Genomic DNA, 17,604 nt, shown 5'->3' with positions numbered 1-17,604 from the left:
ATGCTTATCATGTTTGTAGCTTCTCATGGAATGGGTGTGCAGTTTGCACATAGGAGTGATATAGAGGGTTCAGTGCCACAGCCACAAACTGAGTCAGATGGGCCAGTGTGCCTCAACTATGTGGTAACCACCTAAGGACCTTTGTCACCAGGAAGTTATGAAATGTGAGTCCAGGTCACTTTCCAAGGGTGCAGAGGTACAAAGTACTATATATAAATGATATATCACTCTTCCAAAATGTTTCAATAAATTCTAAATAACAATTTTATTTTTCAAAAAAAGAAATAAATATGGTGAAAAGAGATACAAAATAAAGATAAAAGAAAGAATTTATGGACTTATGCTGGCACAGAGTTATTGAATTAAAAAAAATAGTTATATTTTTAATTGAATTGATATGGGGGATACAATCAAAACAGGAAAAACAATCTTAGGTCAGATAATCCTACAAATTCAGGTGTCCTCCATTTGGCCATAAATGAAAATAGAACTGGAGTACACAGATTTTTGTTAACCTAGCCCTTCCTTGATTCATCTTTCCCTTAGCATCTATTCAGAACTAAGATATTCAATATCTACTGCTTTATTGTGAACTTGCTGGTACATCTACACTGTATTGTGTTTACACATTTTATCTCTGCAACAGTGTTACAGGTTTTCATATAATGTTGGTCATTGCACATTCAATTACCATTCATTCAGCAATTGTTTATTGAGCATGTGCTATATGCCAAGCCCTAGTCTAGGCACTTGGGGATACATCATAAATAAACCAAACCAACCAGCCAACAAAAATATCCTTGCTTTCATGGCACTTATACACACTAAGTGCTCAATAACAGGAATTGGTCCTTGATCTTGGAAATATGAATCTATTATTCTCACTAACCTAATTCTTTGAATAAAATCAAGAAAAAATAAGGCTGAATATCTTACTTTGCTTTGAAAATATTTTTTATAGGGAAATGAGTTTAGTGAAAGTAAGGTAAACAAATTATGAGTCTCAACTTTTTTGAGGCAATAATTTACTAGCTACTTTTTCTTTTTTCTTTTTCTTTTCTTTCTTTTTTTCCTTTGGTCTAAGGTCTAAGGTCTCTAGGATTTTTCACATTTGGCCAAGGAGAAAGGACTCTTTTCTCCCTGGTTTGTAAAGACATGAGCAAAGAGTTCTAAGGACCCACTGCATGGAGGAATCTGGTCTGAGAGAATAAAACCAGCACAAGTAAATGCCACCAAGTGGCCCTTGAGTCTCTGGTTCCACTGAGTCTCTAATGCAAGTTCTCTACCTAGGTCCCTTCACACAGGTAGGATACACAAGCCAACAATTTCTCTATATTTACTTAAGTTAGTTAATTGGGTTTCTGTTGCTGGTAATGGAAAGGATTCTAATACTCTTAGAACAGGGAACTCTGAGAACTTTTCTATGGGAAGCACTGATCCTGGGGAGGCTATAAGTACAGACCTGCATTAGAATCTTGGCTCTGTCAACTCATTAGCTGGAAAATTCCAGCATCTCTCTGAGCCTCAATTTGCTCCCTGCAAGATAGAGATAGTGACATTTTCCTCCAAGAGCTGAGAGGAGATACTATACCTAGCATTCAATATGTACTCAAAACTATGAAATTTGGGGGGCTCCTGGGTGGCTCAGCCAGTTAAGCGTCTGACGTTGGCTCAGGTCATGATCTCACAGCTCGTGAGTTCGAGCCCCACATTGGGCTCTATGCTGCCAGCTCAGAGCCTGGAACCTGCTTCAGATTCTGTGTCTCCCTCTCTCTCTGCCCCTAACCCACTCATATTCTATCTCTGTCTCTCTCAAAAATAAATAAACATTAAAAAAAATTTAATATGAAATTTTTACATTTCTTTGATATCCAATAGCCATAACCTTAAGATTTCCAAGTGTGTACACTTTTATTCACATATTAATATTTGGGAGGCAAATAGACACAATTTGCTTCATAGATATTACTTCAGTCTTCACAAAATCTACTTAATGTTCTTTAAAGACAGATAATGTCTCAATTATTTCTCAGAAAAAGTCATTTATCAGGAATATGGTTAGTTTTGAAACCCTTCATTGTTTAATTTTTGATTGGTGAAGACTTCAGCAAGAAAATAAGATGCTCCTATTGTAAATATGCCATTTTGAGAATAAGACATCTAAAAGATTGGTTCTCTATTCTCTAGAGTATTAATATTAATAATTAATAATAATTAATAGTATTAATTTCTCTTTTCAACTAGTGGTCAATGTGTATGAACATACCTTTCCAATTTTTCAGATAGATTGTCAGCAGAATCAGCCGAAGGGATCTGATATATGTCTGACAATTCCAGGCGCTGTCTGTACCCTTTCTTCAAAATTGGTCTGGTCCAACTAAAACAAAGAGAAAAGGGACACATGTAAATATCCATGTGATCTGGCCTCCAATATAGACTTGGAATCTGATATTGTTTTAGTTTTTTTTCAACGTTTATTTATTTTTGAGAGACAGAGAGAGACAGAGCATGAATGGGAGAGAGGCAGAGAGAGGGAGACACAGAATCCAAAGCAAGCTCCAGGCTCTGAGCTGACAGCACAGAGCCCAATGCGAGACTCAAACCCACAAACCATGAGATCATGACTTGAGCGGAAGTCAAACACTTAACCGACTGAGCCACCCAGACGCCCCAACTTTTGAGTTTTTATTCCCTTTGTTTTATTGTAATTTAATTATAAGTTTATATCATTTAATTTTTAATACTAGTTGTACTTAACAACCCGCTCAAAACTTTCCTAAAAAAGTTAACAACCCATACAGCTAGGCAGGGCCAGTGGCAGAAGATCACTGCCAGATGGTGGAAAGACTTGGTACAAGGGAAATGGCATTGAGGACAGAAAGGAAGGAGCCTACAGAAAGTTTAGTAAAAAGGAAAATATACTCCATCTATCAATAAAAATTACATGTTCAATATGTTTGAAATTATTAAATTATGACACTAAATTTACAAATAAACAGAATTTTACTATCTGTAAATTTCAAATATTATAAGGAATTTGTAGGAAATTTTAAAAATAAACCTTTTCATCTCTCTTTAAAAAAACTTAAAACATACATCTTTTGGTCCATATCAAAGACCTGATGACTATTTTAATAAATGAGTTTCCATCTTACTTTAAAGTAACCTTTTGTGGGGTGCCTGGGTGGCTCAGTCAGTTGAGCGTCCAACTTCAGCTCAGGTCATGATCTAACAGCTTGTGAGTCCAAGCCCTGCATCAGCTTCTGTGCTGACAGCTCGGAGCCTGGAGCCTGCTTCAGATTCTGTGTCTCCCTCCCTCTCTGCCCCTAACCCACTCGCATTCTATCTCTGTCTCTCTCAAAAACAAATGAACATTAAAAAAAATTTTTATTCAGCAACCTTTTGTGAGCTGCCTCTATATCAAAGACCTGATGTCTATTTTAATAAATGAGTGTCCAGCTTACTTTAAAGTAACCTTTTGTGGGCTGCCTCTATAAAAAGCTTCCTTACAATTGCACCAAAAGGCATAAAATACCTAGTAATAAATCTCACCAAATAAATTTCACCAAAGAGATGAAAAATCTACACACTGAAAACTAAATAAAGCTTATGAAAGAAATTGAAGAAGACACAAAAAAATAGAAAAAGATTCCTTGCTCCTGGATAGGAAGAACAAATATTGTTAAAACATCAATACTACCCAAACCAATCTACATATTCAATGCAATCCCTATCAAAATAACACCAGCATTCTTCACAGAGCTACAACAAATAATGCTAAAATTTGCATGGAACCAGAAAAGACCCTGAATAGCCAAAGCAATCTTGAAAAAGAAAACCAAAGCAGGAGGCATCACAATCCCAGACTTCAAGCTATACTACAAAGCTGTAATCATCAAAACAGTATGGTACTGGCACAAGAACAGACACTCAGATCAATGGAACAGAATAGAGAACCCAGAAATGGACCCACAAACGTATGGCCAACTAATCTTTGACAAAGCAGGAAATAATGTCCAACGGAATAAAGACAGTCTCTTCAGCAAGTGGTGCTGGGAAAACTGGACAGCGACATGCAGAAGAATGAACCTGGACCACTTTCTTACACCGTACACAAAAATAAACTAAAAATGGATGAAAGACGTAAATGTAAGACAGGAAGCCATCAAAATCCTCAAGGAGAAAGCAGGCAAAAACCTCTTTGATCTTGGCCGTGGCACCTTCTTACTCAACATGTCTCTGAAGACAAGGGAAGCAAAAGCAAAAACGAACTACTGGGACCTCATCAAAATAAAAAGCTTCTGCACAGTGAAGCAAACAATCAGCAAAACTAAAAGGCAACCACTGGAATGGGAGAAGATATTTGCAAACGACGTATCAGATAAAGGGTTAGTATCCAAAATCTATAAAGAACTTATCAGACTCAACATCCAAAAAGCCAATAATCCAGTGAAGAAATGGGCAAAAGACATGAATAGACACTTCTCCAAAGAAGACATCCAGATGGCCAACCGACACATGAAAAAATGCTCAACATCACTCATCAGGGAAATACAAATCAAAACCACAATGAGATATCTTACACCTGTCAGAGTGGCTAAAATTAACAATTCAGGCAACAACAGATGTTGGCGAGGATGCGGAGAAAGAGGATCTCTATTGCATTGTTGGTGGGAATGCAAGCTGGTGTAGCCATTCTGGAAAACAGTCTGGAGGCTCCTCAAAAAATTAAAAATAGAACTACCCTATGACCCAGCAATTGCACTACTAGGTATTTATCCAAGGGATACAGGTGTGCTGTTTCAAAGGAACATATGCATCCCAATTGTTATTGCAGCACTATCAACTATAGCCAAAGTATGGAAAGAGCCCAAATGTCTATCAATGGCTGAATGGATAAAGAAGAAGTGGTATGTGTATATATACATATATATATACACAATGGAGTATTACTCAGCAATCAAAAAGAATGAAATCTTGCCATTTGCAACTATGTGAATGGAACTGGAGGGTATTATGCTAAGCGCAATTAGTCAGAGAAAGACAAATATCATATGACTTCATTCATATGAGGACTTTAAGACACAGAACAGATGAACATAAGGTAAGGGAAGCAAAAATTATATAAAAACAAGGAGGGGGACAAAACATAAGAGACTCTTAAATATGGAGAACAAACAGAGGATTACCGGAGGGGTTGTGGGGGGCGGAATGTGCTACATGGGTAAGGGGCATTAAGGAATATACTCCTGAAATCATTGTTGAACTATATGCTAATTTGGATGTAAATTAAAAAAAATAAAATTAATAAAAAAAAAAAGAAAAGAAAAAAAGCTTCCTGTGTAGTCTGTCCCCATTTTAATATGATATTACACCTTGATATCTAGGTTTGATTATCCAGGGTTCCATAGCCCAGCATCATCAAACCACATATATTCAGTAGTATTTAAACTCAAGTTAGCCATTCATAATTATTAATAAAATTTAGTGTTTCCTGATAAACTTACCACAGTAAACCCATATTTGTATCCTGAAATAGAAACTTGGCTTAAAGTGAAGTATAAGAACTAAACTCAATGACCTTAGGCTACCTAGCAATCATGAGAGTTACTCTAGAGAAAAAATTTATTCTGTGAGTTTAAACCTATAACATTGAAAGAAATTTCTGCCCCAACAAGTTCTCTTATTTTGTATTTTAGAAATATAAAATCAAAGGCAAAACAAAACAAAAAATTCCCCCAGATATCTACACATAGACAGTCTATGATATATTAGCTATGGCAAACTCCAGCCACCACTCCTTTTGAATAATCTTAAGTAGGTTAAACATACTTAGATGGAATCTAGGAATGCCCAGTCAGGATTTCTACTTCCATATTTCTTTCATTAGAAATCAATGAGTCTCCAAGTGGTTCTGGAAGCAAAGCAAGTGCGCCTAGAATAACCAACAGCAATAAATCCTATTCCTTCTTCTCTTCGAACTTGTTCCCACCATCTCTTCCTTTCATCTCTAATTAATCTTATCCTCCTTCATCCATAACCAGTCACTATATAGTGACAATGGACTTTAAAAAATGATCTACTTAGAAAGTGTGACAGTTTCCAGAGTTCTGGCTATTTCTAACAGAAACTAGCTAATCATTACTTAGTGGGTAACAGAGATCCCTAAAGTAAGTAGTTCTTTATAACTTAAAAGTTTTTAAGGGATTTTGGGGGGGGGGGAGTGTCTAGTACCCAGATACACTGTTCTAGTCACTTAACTATAAGATGCTTCAGATTTTATTAGGAAAGATGCTAGCAGTTCATTTTTTAAAAATATACACACACAGACAGACATACACAGAAGAAATTGTGTTTAGTTTCATTTATTAAGATAATACTTCCAAGTTTTGTATAGAGTGACTTGTAATTCTTTATAACAAAAATAATTTTTCAATCATAGTCATTATTAAAGCCTTGATTTTCACAAAACCTATCCCCCTGAAAACCACATAATTAAAGCTTATAATCATTTTTGCATTTGACATTTGGCTTTTATTAATCCAACAGAGACATCTAACATTTTCATGTGCTAGAATTTAAGATGAAGGTCAAGTGTCAAACCTTTTCAGTTCAAAATAATTTTGTTTTTATAAAACAATCATGCTTCCACAGTATTTAGCTTTACATTTTCTTTAACTGGCCAAGTGAAATACAACAGAAAATTCAACAAGCACTGGTTGCATGGACTAATAGCGTTTTTCCTTTTTGCATGAAATAATACTTGAGGAACTAAGTAGAAACGACTCTAAACTATTTTGTGCAGACGAATTTAAATACACCAGAGGCTTTTTCATCATTCAACTTATTTACATTGAGTTGGAACTCACCCAAATAATTTGGATAGTCCTAATTGAAGAAAATGTTGAAGTTCAGGCAAAGGAAAGAAGGGGAATCATAAGAACACATTGTGATAATAAATCTCAAATTTCTGCAGCATAGCTCTACCATTTTGCTTTGTAGTTTTTTCTTATTATGTTTATTTGTTGTTTTTGTTTTTTGATAAATGGCTATGATTGGATGGATTGATTTGAGACCTGAAGTCATCCTCACCTTTATAAGGATTTAAAGGGGAAAAAAAAGTCATACAAATAATACTTCAAATGTCCAGTTGTTTTATCAACTTAGATTTCATGTTATCTCATAGGTGTATTTTTCTCAGTGAATTTTAGTGAAAATAACATTTGAGAAAGTAATGGTATCTGGTTCTCAAAAGTCCTATGTAAAACTTGCAGTCTTCAAGAATGTACCCCAAATTTGTAGCATTGGGGTGAGGGTCAGGTCAGTGAGTCCTCATCCTCTGATTCCATAAGCATGTAAACAGTTTTTGCTGCTTATCCATAAAGTGATAAATTTATAAGCAATAGCCACTTGAGTCAGCTTGAACACGTTTAGGAAGAACAAATGGCTTTGCTAAAGATAGCCATTCTTGTGTTTGAGAGTTAATTACTCATAAGGGTCTAATTTTACCAGGAAAACTGTAGTTCTTTTACTTTCTCTAGATGAGTGAACAGCAAAGTAAATGTAGTCCATGAATTTCAGACAATCTGGAAAGATAATTAATTGCTGCTTAACAAAAGACCATGAGCCAATTCCAAAAAATCTTCTTGAAGTCCATAATTTATAGCCATAAAAGCATCCTAATGTAAATTAATTTAACTTCATGCCTAATGAATCCAAACATTAAATAGAAAATCTTCCCATTTAATAAACACTTCTAAATATTAGGAATATATGCATATTAAGGAAATGTGTGGAAAAAAAAATTTTTTTTTTGCTTTTCTGTATTATCCAATGTTTAACTATGAGCATGTATAACTTTGGAAATAAGGAGGAAGTTGTTTTTAATTAAGAAGGTACACACAGTTGCAATTCATTACTTGTTACGGCTGTCTAACATTCACTTTCTAGTCAAATGTGTTCTAACTCCATGATTCTCACACAATGCTCACTATCAGTATTAATTTTCCATAAAATTACTTTTTTCCTCCTGATATGGTTGTCTGAGGTACTACTTCTTCATGGAGACTGCAAAGCTCCAGCCACCTGACTCCTACTACAAATCTATTACTGGAAAAAAAAAACTGAATTAGTGATTTCAAGAAGAAAAAACAACTGTAGGCTCTAACCCTGTCTGTAACATTTCCCAGTCACATGACCTTGGAAAATGTTCTAGATCTCTCAGCTGCAGCTGCTGCTAGAAATAACAACTACTTTACCTGGTTTTCATGGGGGCCAAATTCATTGTTGTCTATAAAACATTACAAATGCACCTTATTATATGCTTCTTGATGTAAATTACTTGGCTTCAGTTTAAATTTCAGAGCACTAGAGGTTATTATTATTGGGATTATAATCATAGTAATAGCTAACATTAATAGAGTTTTACCAGAGACCTGCAAAATGCTAGATATTTCACATACGTTATTTTATCTGATCCTTACAAAAGTGCAAGAGAGAAGTCCTAGAATTATCTCCCTCTTATAGATGAGTAACTGAGGCTGAGGGAGTTTAAATAATTTGCCTAAAGAAGAGTTAGAATTGCAAAATAAGACTGATACCAAAGCTTACACTTGTATCAAATGTGCCATATTAGGACCAATTTAAAAAGGAAAAAAAAAAAAAAAACAGCTTACACTCAGCTATAACAGCAAAAGCACAAACAACAGTAGAAAACAACAAAGTGGACATCATAAAAATTAAAGAGCTTGGGGTGCCTGGGTGGCTCAGTTGGTTAAGTGTCTGACTCTTGGTTTTGGTTCAGGTCATGATCTCATGGTTCATGGGTTCAAGCCCCACACTGGGCTCTGCAGTAACAGAATGGGGCCTGCTTAGGATTCTCTCTTTCCCTCTCTCTCTGCTCCTCCTTCACTCGTGCCGTCTCTGTCTCTCTCAAAATAAATAAGGTTTAAAACAATTAAAATTAAAAACTTATGCTTCAAAAGATACTGTCAAGAAAGTGGGAAACCCAAAGAATGGGAGAAAAAATTCGCAAATCATATTATCTGATAAAAGTTTTATCCAAAATAGTTAGGGACTATTATAACTCAATAATAAAAAGATAACCCAATTTAGTCAGAGGCATAGGATCTGAATAGACATTTCTCCAAAAAAAGATACAAAAACACCCAAAAGCAAATGAAAGAATTCCCAACCTTATTCGCCATTGGGGAAACGTAAATCAAAACCACAATGAGATACCGCCTCACACCCACTAGGAAGGCAATAATAAAAAAGACAGGTATTAATAAGTGTTGAAAAGGATTGGAAAAATTAGAGCCTTCATACCCGGCAGTGGAGATGTAAATGATGCGGGCACTTTGAAAAAACAGTCTGAAAGGTCCTCAGACCATGAAACATAAAGTGACCATATGATCTAGCAATTCCACTTGCTGGTATATGCCCAGGAGAAATGAAAATGTGTGCCTATGCAAAAAATTGTACACAAATGTTCATAGAAGCCTTTTTTATAACAGGCAAAAAAGTAGAAATAATCCAAATATCATCTGCCGAATGGATAAATGTATATTCCTACAACTAGAATATAATTCAGAGATAAAAAGGGATGATGTACTGACACATACTACAATATGGATGAATTTTGATAACACCACACACTGTTCCATTTATATGAAAGTATGAAATAGGTAAATCTATAGACACTGAAAGTGGATTAGCAGCTGCCTGGAGCGGGGTGGGGTGGGGGGAAGAGAATGACTGCTTATGGGTGTGGATTTTCTTTTTAGGGGGAAGCAAGTATTTATTTTTTGTTTGTTTATTTATTTTGAGAAAGAGACAGCACGAGTGGGGGAGGGGCAGAGAAAGAATCTCAAGTAGGCTCTGCCCTGTCAGCTCAGAGCCCAATGTGGGGCTCGAACTCATGAACAGTGAGATCATGACCTGAGCTGAAATCAAGAGTCAGACACTTAAGTGACTGAGCCACCTGGGTGCTCCATGATGAAAGTATTTTAAAGTTGATAGTGACAGTTCCACATCTCTTCCAAAATCATTGAACTGAATACTTTAAATAGGAAAACTGGTATGTGAATTAGATCTCAATAAAGCTGGTTATTAAGAAAAACAGCATACAGAAATTTGTCAGTGTTGATTTTGAAAAGTTTTACTACATTTTATTTTTACCCCTAGAATGCATGAAATGCAAATCCTTATTATGGTGACTTTGACACTCTAAGACCTTTCAAATAAGGGTGTGCCTGGATGGCTACCGCAAGTGACCATGAGAGGATATAAGGATTGGTCACATGCATCATAAGTTGTGCAAATTGCTTTGTGAAAAATAAGTTGTGAGAAAGCTACCATGGCAATAGCAATGCAAAGAAACTGAGGAATGGGCACCACTGATGAAAAACCTCTTATACCAGTTCTACTAATTCACTCCCATGACTTGGATTTCAGGGACTTGAGCAATTGAGAGACAAGCAAGGCTACAAAAATTCCTACCCATCTTGAAAGACAGAGAAGAAACAAAGCATTGTGATTTATAGCCTCTGCCCATGTGCTTTTGAAAAGCAGCCTCAGAGTGGTATTCTAGGGTTTTCATTTAATTTTATTCTATCTGGACATGAAGCCACTAAAAAAAGCCACAAAATTTATCATCCCTGGAACTAGTGGCTAGAAAGATGGGATGATTAAGTGCCCTATAAAATTGCTGTATCCTGTATAAGTTCACTTTTAGGAGCTCTTTACTGAGAAAGACAAGTCATACCAATGCTCTCTCATTTCTGGGTTTTATTTCCATTGGCAATAAGAAATGTATTTGAAACCAAGAAAATAAGGAAGCAGGGAAACGTATTGGCCTTAAGATTTTACGGTAGAAATGCCACTGGGTCACTGGCTGGCATTTGTAAAAGCTTACAGAGAGAAACTTGTATGACTGTCAGAACCTCACCACTATTACTGTTATTTTAGACAATCGCATTCTGGAGAACAGAGCAGAAAAGTGGTTCCATGCCCAGTGGGAGCTGAGAAGGAAAGAAGGAAAACAAGTTATCTCTTCTTCTTTCTAAGGTACGAACAAAACATACTTCACATGAATGGTATATTAAGGATATCACCCACATGATGATATATTGATTTAACTTTGCTGGTATTTGTTTTATAATCATCCCATTTATCTGGTATTCCCTCCCTTTTTCTAGAACCCTGAATCTTTCATTGAAGCTCTTTGTTCACCTAGTTTGTTAGGACACCATGACTAGGAACCAAAATAAACAGTCTCTAATGAGCTTCTCCATTCTTCAGCCATAAAATATCCACATCCTTTCCAAGCCCTGGTTTTCACGCTAGAGTCAACTCAACATCTGGAATCAAAGGTATTTGATTTCTCTCTGTTAAAGTGTTTCTCACAGGCGTGGAGACGACACACCTCTCCTGAGGGCAGTAACCCTCTGAGAAGCTTTGGGCTGTGGAGTCAGCAATCTGTTTGGTACAAGCCGCCATAGGCAAAGCACAAGCTAACTCTCATGATCTCCAACACCCAAATCACTTAATGATCTCTCACGATGTGTACAAAAAATATCACTACTCACTAAATCCTCTCTGACACATGCTTGTTACTTACTGCCTTGAAGCAACTTTTCCCAAAATTAAAAAAAAAAATACAGTGTGATTCCAACCAACACGGTTTATTTGAAGATGTTTATTTATCTATTTTGCTTGATAGATGGAATGGTAAAATGGAGGTTGGAGGTGACCTTGAAAATGTTCGAAGATAAAGATTAAGAACTAATACTCCCAGGGCGATACTGAATCATGCTGCATCAGGAAGACAAAGTTGATGCTTTTTTAAAGTCAGTCATGATAAAGTTGGTCTCTAGGGTGCTGCTTGAAACCAATTAACCAGATAAATGGTCAGTCAAATCTTAAAATGCTTCTCATTTATCTTAACCTTCTCTTTAACTTGCTTATGTTGTCTGCTCTGTTACACTGCTATACTATTGTTACTCATGATTACTTCTCAGAATGATTCAAAGAGCAGCATGGCATTGGATTCAGACTTCCCAGCTTTGGATGATTTCCCGTCTTCAAACTGTATGTGGAATTTGGCTATTGGTGGCATTTTAACCTGTTTTAATCTTCTGTTGCTATTATTTCATCCTTAGAAAGAAAATTGCAAATTATAGCATTGAGAGTAAATTTAATATTTTCTTCTCCCTTTTGGTGTCACATTGCATGACTCAAGATTTAAGTTTCATATATATATATAGATACATTTTTTTTTTGAGAGAGAGAGAGACAGAGAGCAAGCAGAGGAGGGGCAGAGAGAGAGGGAGACACAGAATCCAAAGCAGACTCCAGGCTCTGAGCTATCAGCACAGAGCCTGATGCGGGGCTCAAACCCACAAATCTCAAGATCTGAGCCAAAGTCAGTCACTTAACCAACTGAGCCACCCAGGCGCCCCAAGATTTAAGTTTCAGATCCTGTTCCGAAGGTTGTGGAGTAATGCTAATGCTATTTTTCATTTTTGTGGAGCTTTGATGCTACTGGTAGGGACTCTGACAATAAAACTCCCGAGAGGTGAAGGGAGAAGGAAAGGTGGCTGGCTGAATCTTTCCCTGCTGTGAATCCCAGAAAAAGGGAGCATAACAGAGGCAGGACATGGAGATAACCAGTGGTTCAAGGTTGACCAAGGAAATTAAACTCTACTGTAAGAACCTTACTTTAAATCCCCTTCACTTATTATTTACATCTTTTTTTTTTTCATATAAGCAACATGTGGGTAAAGGTCCATAAACATTATAAGTAGCTTTTCTCCCCCCAAGAGTAAAACACACAATAATAGAGGACTGAAATACTAACTGATCCTAATAAGCAATTTAAGAGTTCAAAATGGTCACCTTTACAATCAGGTCATTAAAAACAGAAATCATAAACACAAATCATGGTAGTTTAGTGAAAATCATTTTTATAAAGGCACTTACGAATTACCGTGATTTTAAAATGTCACACTCTCTTGCTTCCATACACACTTTAGGAAAATGAACTTGAAAGGAAATATTGAGCCAGATTCTCTTCCTTTTGAACTCAGCAGGAGTTCCCACTGGATGAAACCATTGGTAATTAGGGGGCTCTTAATTTTTAAAAGGATTCTCCCTGTCTAATCACTTAGCAGGGCTCTTTTTTGTGGGGGAGGGGGGGTTGTACCAATACCAACTAAGTATCAGGTCACCCTGAAGAAAAATTAATAAATTCCTTGAAATAAAATCTGACTTCTATTCCCAAGAAACCTGAAATGCACTGAAATAGTTTCATATAAATTATGTATATGTGAGCCTCTCTGCAACCTAGGTTTAATTTCCCTCCTGTGTGCTCCATTCTCGCCTGTGTTTCTTCCACCTGAGCCATAGCCACAACTTGTCTATTTACTTGTCTGCCAATCTCTCACATCTCCAAACATACTTGACTTAAGCTCCATGAGGGCAAACACCTTTATAGATTCTTTATTTTACTGAGGTATCCCTCCTCCTGCTCCTATTGTACAGCATGGCACATAACTGTCACTCAATTATTTTCAAAATTGTTAAATTAATGTTACCACATGATGCTTTGTTTGCTAGTTTGTTTTACTTATAAGATTAACTTCTTGATCAATGTAAGTGTAATATAAATCTTTGTATCTCCATTGCCTTCTCCAATGTTTAGGACTGGCCCAAAAAACTGAATAATGTGTTAACTACTCAAACTTTGTATATTTTTAGCCCATGTGATACTATTGCAAATACATGTTGCTCGGCCAATACTCCTGTTCAAATGCATTAAAAGCCAAAAACAGAGTCAAAACGTTTTTCAAGTCTATGGTAAATGTAATGCAAATGTCAAGGTGACTGTGCCCTCATATGACATAACTCACATGTTAGGGTTTGCTCAAGAACCATTCTTTAACAACAGTTCTGAGTCATAACTTAAAGCCACTAATACTAAAGTTTCTAGCCAAGATTATGTAATTCTCCTCAATAAGATATTTTCATATTTAACACCCTTCATTACCAAAACATTCTTCCAAATGTCTGACCTTCATTCTATTTATTGGAGATGTGCCAAAATTTTATAAATGGAAAGTCATTCTTTGTTCTACTCAAGAGCAAATGGTCCTTTTTATTTCACCCTCCTTGACGATTCCCATATCATGTCACTTGACATCTTCCGCATTGTCTCCATGTCATTTTACATACACTATAGATGAGATACACATAGCTTTTTAAAAGGTTCATAAACTAGTATAACTCCTTATATGTACTATATTTTACAGTTTCAAATTGCTTCTATAGTTCATTCTGTTTCTGAACACTGTTACTATTAGGAATTGAATTGTATTCCCCCCCCCCCAAAAAAAAGATGTTTGAGTCTTAACTCCCAGTACCTCTGAATACGATCTTATTTGGTGATAGGATCTTTACAGAGCTGATCATGTTAAAATTAGTTCATTTAGAGTGAGCCCTAACCCAATATGATTGGTGTCCTTATTTTACAAAGGATGTTTGGACATAGAGACAGGCATCCTGAGAGAATGCCATGTGAAGATGAGGGCACAGATCAAAGTGAGCATCTCCAAGTCAAAGAGTGTCAAAGAGTGCCAGCAAATCACCAGAAGCAGGGGGAGAAGTATGGAACAGATTCTCCCTCACAGCCTCAGAAGAAACCAAACTTGCTGACACATGGATCTCAGACTTCTAGGATTCAGAACTGTAAGACAAGAAATGTCTGTTATTTAAGCCACCCAGTTTTTGGTACTTTGTTACAGCAACCCAAGCAAACTAATACACTGGCACTCAGCAACAGAAAAACTCCATGTTAGGATGATGCATACAGAGGGTCACTGAACAAAGGTGATATCTGAGGATTTAAGATAAGGTTAAAAGTTGAAGAAAAAAGCCAATGGCACAGCACAGGCTGCAGATGTGGAACTGGACAGGTGCACTTGGGGGAAGGTGATCTCCATAATTCAGAGAAGATCCTGGGCCTACTTCACAGAAGAGGAGGGTTAAGTTTAGAGAAGAGGCATTCTTTTTAGAGCCTAGGGGTGAAGATGAAAAAATATCAGTATAATAATCATGCTAATAATCATACTAATGACAGTCTTTACCATTTACTAATAACCTATTCTATGTCTGGTATTACTTGCTGTTGTTTAATACATGGAAAGTACTTATGTGTTAACTTAGAGTGTGTTTTTGGATGAGATTTATATTTAAATCATGAGCTTTGGGGAAGGCAGATTGTCCTCTGTAACACTGGTGGGTCTTGTCCAATCAGCTGAAGGCCCAAAGAGAACAAAAGGCTGGCCTCCTGAAGCAAGAGAGAATTCTCCAGTGTACTGCCTTCAGAATAAAATGGGAACCTCAGCCCTCCTGGGTCTTCAGCTGCCAGCCCACCCTGAAGATTTTGCACGTGCCAGCCTTCATAATCACATGAGCCAATTCCTTATAATTTATTACACACACACACACACACACACACACACACACACACACACACACACATATCCCATTGGTCTGTTTCTCTGAGAACCCTAATACACATAGTAAACATTCAATTCAATGAATGTTAGATATCATAATAATGCTGAGGTGTGTTAAATGAGGATAACTGATTGTACTGATGAGCATAGGAATCATCATTGGAAGTTAAGTAAATTGCCCAAGATCACACTGTTAATAAGTCACAAAGTAAGGATTCCAGCCAGGTTTGTCTGATTCCAAAGTACATGCTTCTCCCATTATATATTGCCATCTAAGGGCTGACAATGAGGATTAGATACCAAATAGAATGTGAGACTATCTTCTCAGAGTATAGAGTGGATGAACTAAGGAACTCAAGGAAGGTCAAGAACAACCACCTTGGGGGAAACACTAGCTGAGTGGTTTTCAGACTGGCCTCACCATCTAGTATTCCCTAGAGATACTTCAAGGAGTTCACCAGCTTTTGATTTGAGATGTCAATATTTTTAAGTGTTTTACTATTTTAAAAAATAGAAACTAAAAACGTCACATATTTTCATATTATACTGTATTATATGACAATTTTAGTATACTGGATTCACCAAAACATTTTCCTAGACAGCCAAGCTGACTTAGTGTCCACTCTATAGGAAAGGTTTCCCTGACATCTCTTTGCACACATTGAAAAATATTACAATCTGTCATTGGTTATTTCCACACTGCATAAGTGAGCATGTCACTGCAAACACATGTGGGCCAAGCTCAGTTAACAACTCACCACATCTCTGGCATACCTGCTCACACAAGGTACCATCCCAGAATAGAACTGTGCAATTTCCAGGGAATGATAACAGGCCACACAAGATATCATCGTGGTTTTATAATACTTTATTCTGCTTACACATCTATATGGTGACATTGAGTATAAAATTCACCACTGAGGTGCCTGGGTGGCTCAGCTGGTTAAGCGTCCAATTCTTGGTTTCAGCTCAAGTCATGATCTCACAGTTCATGGGTTCAAGCCCTGCATCAGGCTCTGCACTGACAGCACAGAGCCTGCTTGGGATCCTCTCTCTCTCCCTCTCTCCCTGCCCCTTCCTTTCTCTCACTCTCTCAAAATAAATAAACAATTTTTTAAAAAACTCATCAATTTAGTACTAGCCTTCCCCCAAAAAGAAACACTACATTAAAATACAGTTTTTAAAGAAACTTTTAATATCATATACTTATTCAGACAATAACCTACCACTTTCTCCTTACTATCATAATTAAATTTTTCTTCTAACCCTTTTTGACATTCAGATCAAAAATATTCTTTTGACCCACTCTTGGCAAGTCACAGCTATGAAGAGGGTTACTGTGCCAAGCTGCATGCATAATGCCTTCACCTGTAGGACAGGCAGAATCATTTCAAGGCACAGTGATATGCTGACCTTGGACAACTTCTACTTTCATTAGAGTCTGGTTGACAAACTTCACACTAAATATTAACGGTTTCTTTCAAAACTAGATCACAGAGTAATCTTTCTCAAGAAATTTCAAGCAAGAAACTAAATTTAAGTTAACAGTCAACCCCGTGAGGGGCAACCAGTGCAAGTAATTCAATTGAGGTCACAGGAATATATACCTTCAATATATTGCTGAGTTTCCATACTACAATTCGTTCCTGGGCCTGATGGCTGACAAGCTTCCTTTGCCATCAGTTATAAGAGGCATCTCAATTTCAGAAACACGACACTGTGAAAAAGGCAAACATAGAGGACCAAGAAAATACTGCATAAATGTTATGTAATCATTTTAGCCCTTATCTGGGTGTAAGAAGTTAACTATATCTTTGTACTTATGGAAGACTTGTCTTCTATCATCACTTTTATTTGTATATATTGCAGTTCCAAGGAAGATTTCATTTGGAAATTGGGATTCACTAACGAAAACATGTTTTTTTTTAAAAAAAACTGCAACTAGGAAAACCCAAAACTTGTATATATACAAAGTATCAAAACATCAACTGAAAGAACCATCTGACACGTGATGCTGCCTATTCCTTCAGTCCTAAGGTACAGAATAAGAGTAAACATAGAGAAAAAGATGACAAAAATGATGAAC

The 17,604-nt window shown here is 36.6% G+C and overlaps 1 protein-coding gene across 1 annotated transcript in view; it reads right to left on the bottom strand.

Annotated features, from left to right (window-relative positions):
* The window catches only part of CFTR (CF transmembrane conductance regulator), a 182,340-nt gene that overhangs the window by 152,462 nt on the left and 12,274 nt on the right, over positions 1 to 17,604 (bottom strand). Inside the window, exon 2 of the mRNA XM_042922907.1 lies at positions 2,267 to 2,377. Coding sequence (XP_042778841.1) covers positions 2,267 to 2,377 — 111 coding nt within the window. The remainder of the gene's footprint in view (positions 1 to 2,266; positions 2,378 to 17,604) is intronic.

The sequence above is a fragment of the Panthera leo genome, chromosome A2, assembly GCF_018350215.1.
Source record: "Panthera leo isolate Ple1 chromosome A2, P.leo_Ple1_pat1.1, whole genome shotgun sequence".
Taxonomy (NCBI): Eukaryota; Metazoa; Chordata; class Mammalia; order Carnivora; family Felidae; genus Panthera; species Panthera leo.
This window is presented reverse-complemented; position numbering and strand designations above follow the sequence as displayed.